Here is a 4,050-nt window from a genome sequence, read left to right as displayed (position 1 = left end):
ATGTACTTTTGAAAGAAACCTAATTCGCAAAAATCTGATTGAATACGTAAAAGAAACCTAAAATTGCATCGCATACCAATCATATATTTCAGTCCAATTAACCTATTTGTGACAAAAGTACGTCATTACTTTTTGGCTAAACCAAATATGAACACAAATTTAAAAACATTACTAATGAAAAAATGAGTATACACAATATATCACATGTAACATGATTTATTACATTATATTAACAATGTTTTCAAAATTTATTGAATTCCACGGTGATTTTTCTGTCAATTACTTTCCTACCATAGATATCTCTGTCGGTATGAGTGGCTTCGGGCACCTTTCCTTCGTATTATCTTTCATCACCCACCTGTTAACACATCCTATTCTTACATTATCACACTTGGAGTCATCCGGATAGTTAACGCTGAATGCAGTTGATAAACTGTAAATAAATATAAATTGTAAATATATTACATACTTTACTACATATACATTCATGTTTAAACAGAATTTAGAGGACATATAAAACACTAAGGAAATGAAATATCACTTCTGGCTTTGTTAACGGATGTTAACAGAGTTTACAAAAGATTTTAATCAATGCATTTTTATCTACGTTAAAAAATGAGACGTTACTGATACGAGTACCATCATCTTGGCGTGCATGAATTAGTTTATTCATTTATTAATTAGTGTTGATTATACGTTTGTAACATGTGTAACATTTGTAAGTTATTTTTTATTTTTGTGTTGAATTTCACGTTTTAAAATTGTATAATAGTTAGACACAGAGATACCTTGTAATTTTATTGTTTTAACGATTTATTTTAAATAATCAATTGTATGGTCACCTACTAATGTAACAGCATTGTTGACGTTTTGTGAATGTTTGAAGACCATAACGGTTTTTTTGTTTTGCTTTTTCAAAATGTTATTTCGATCACTCTCATCTGAGCTAGTAAGTATTTTTCTGGACATAGGCCGCCGACTTTGGTTTTGATTTGTTTTGATTTGGAAATTATATCAGTAGATCCATCACACTTTAGAATGTGGATGTAGTTCAATAAATTGGTCAATGCTGGTTACAATACAATACATGTACAAATCTATATAGCTTGTACTTTCTTGTTTCTCGTGTTTTACATTAATTCCATTGTACATGGACGTTTCGTTTTAAGGTATAGTAGCTAAATATTCTGTAATAATATGTAAAAACATATCTCACTCACGTTGCACAGGACAAGCCAGTCTTTTTACATGTACATCTGGAACATGTATCATAATCTATGAAAGAAGATTTAGGTAGCATTCGGAGACCCTTGTAAACACAGAACTTGACTGTTCTACCATAAACTGTAAAAATGATGAAATTTTTATACATGAGATATATTCACCAATATATAGTTAAACTAGATTGAAAAGATATTTGGCAAATATTTCGCTGTTTAATTATGAAAATCCTTTCCAAATGATAAAGCATATATTTGAAAATTTAAAAATATTAACACTTTTTAGAAATAAATTACCTCTAAACTTCTATATCTTATAAGTAAGATAAATATGGGTGTGCGTAGCAAAATAACCAAATTAACTTAATACCAGATATTCTCGATTACTATCAAGTGATCAATTTAATTTTATGATAAAAACACAAAGACTAAATGAACGGAACCCATGCTATTACTTGGCATATAAAATGGTAATGCTTAAATCGCCTAAGACGACAAGAAATGTTTGAAATGTTGCAGGCTTGATTTGACATAGAATGTTCTATTAATTATATAAAATATTTTTTTTAAAAATTGCTAACCTTCCTCTGTCTGTATTTCACCGAATGATGTTGCTCCATAGGTAACAGAGATGGATACAATCACAAGAAACAAACAAAGTAAAATCTTCATGATGTTAACTGATTTTTCTATCTGACTATTTCCGAATGAATGAGAACATTGACAGCTTTGTTACTTTTATAGTGTCTTTGTATTAACGGAGAGGCCCGTAATTTGTCCTGTGGCGGTTGATATTATTACCAGATTAATATCTAAAACTAGTATGTGTTATACGTAAAGTATAGATTTAGTTTGTTCATATACATTGGTTTCAATAATGTTGTTATCTATATAAATCAGTCTCATTCGTAATTATGTGACTGGGTGTTGTACTTTGTAATATGTACTTTTCCTATATTGTACAAAACACAATGTCATTGTAATTAAATGTACTTACTAACTTGCGTATATCGATACAAACAACAATAGAAGTGTATCTTTTTATACTATTATAAAATATTTCTTGACATTATTCAAATGAAATCAGTTTAAACATGAAATTGTATTGTTTTATTAAAAAACACAACGTTTTGACTCAAAGGTCTTCGTCGGGAAGTATACCTGTGGAGAGTTTAGGTGATTTAGTTTAAACATTTATATGATGTAACAGTTTATTACCTTTAAAGATATATATCGGACCTTGTATCTTACGCCCACAAGCAACATCCATGTATAGTTCGAATTCGTCCTTGGTTGGTTGTCATGTATGGTGCAAAAGGTCATAAAAAGTTATTATTTATGGCTTAAGAGACCTTCCATTACAGACCAATTCACTTTATTTAAGGAATATTATTAGAAATGTATACAAACTTACCGGATACATCCTTATCACAAGCATTTTTTACCAATGGAAACATTTTATTGGTCAGAAATGTTTCTTAGTGTCCAGTTTTATTTGACATCCAATGAAAACGCTGTATTTCTTAAAAATTGTACGTGTTAATTTTAATAGGAGAACAAAAGTCGATACTATTTCGAATTCCATGAATTCCGTCCATAGTCGCCTTCTATTTTTCATAGTACTTCACAGAGCCGCGTAGTGACGTAATTAAGTGAAAAATAATGAGGCCAAATAAAGCTTGACACTAAGTATGTTAGTATTCATCCGTGCTGTTCTACAGAAATTAGAAAAAATCTCCTGTCGCTATCGCTCCCGTCGAAGTTTCTAATTTTGTAGAACAGCACGGATGAACACTAACATATACATAGTATTGGCAATTTACTTTTAAAATCATTTTATCAAACGAGATGGATGACTAAACTTTAATTTCTTCACATAAATAAAGCAAGTAAATAAATCTGAGCCTGTCTTAGGCACTCACCGCTTGCAGTAACGATAAATGTCGGCAAATACATTTTTTATTAATATAATATTAAAATGAGGTCATCAATGACGTCACACACCCTCGTAGCCTTTGTATTAAAGGTGCCTTCATTAATTTACAAGACGAACTTTTCAATACATCTGGTGAAGAAAATCTTTATATAATTATATACTCGTATATTTCCTCAATTTTCGACGAATAAAGATTTGAATCAATATATTAGACATTAATATCATGGCGCTATTTCTACGGTACAACTTCCTTGGCCTCGTCTCTTTCAAACTTATCTTTATGCAAGCTGTTCACATCTTAAAGGGGAAAAAATGACCCTGTATTAATATATAATTAACCTATTGATATAGAATTATCCACTTACATACATTATCAACTTTACAGACAGCTTTACGTAATCCCATTGCCCTTAGATGCTTTGAAACGCTACAAGTTCCAACCAGTTCACATAAAATCTAGGTGACTTTTCGTACTTTCATTTTTTTGTATCTATAAAATCTGAAGAATAAATGTGATAGTTTAAAAGAAAAGAACTAATAATATGTATATAAAAGTTAGTTTGATACTTTTATTGACATGTATCTTTAATTGAATCAGCGCATAGGATGAGATAAAAACACCAACATTAAAAAAAAACCCACAAAATAGTCAGCAACATAAGCATATAAAACATAAAAGAGTAGTGTTCATGTTTATATCATTATGAATAGTGATGTCGTATTTAACACGTACAGACATGTATATGACCTCTTAATAACCATGAGTTCAGTCAATGCCCTCAAAATGTGCTACATATAATCCGTAATGGCCCTTATATTGTTAAATCAGACATAAAAAAGGTAATCGCGTTTAATCTTGCAGAGATAAGCTTTATGTTTCTTAGGTAAATGTGT

General features: G+C 30.1%; 1 protein-coding gene across 1 annotated transcript; it reads right to left on the bottom strand.

The window, feature by feature from the left end:
• Window positions 1-200: 200 nt before the first annotated feature.
• Window positions 201-1,848, bottom strand: LOC132721966 (beta-microseminoprotein-like; the record flags this gene model as incomplete). Its single annotated transcript, XM_060706354.1, is given in 3 exon segments — window positions 201-433; window positions 1,221-1,344; window positions 1,802-1,848. Coding segments are annotated over 3 exon segments (325 nt in total), but the record flags the coding sequence as incomplete, so codon positions are not given.
• Between the last annotated feature and the right edge of the window lie 2,202 nt (window positions 1,849-4,050).

Source organism: Ruditapes philippinarum, unplaced genomic scaffold, assembly GCF_026571515.1.
Source record: "Ruditapes philippinarum isolate M1 unplaced genomic scaffold, ASM2657151v2 ctg13633_1_1_1_1, whole genome shotgun sequence".
NCBI lineage: Eukaryota > Metazoa > Mollusca > Bivalvia > Venerida > Veneridae > Ruditapes > Ruditapes philippinarum.
Note: the sequence above shows the minus strand (reverse complement) of the source record. Positions and strands in the feature narration are given on the sequence as shown.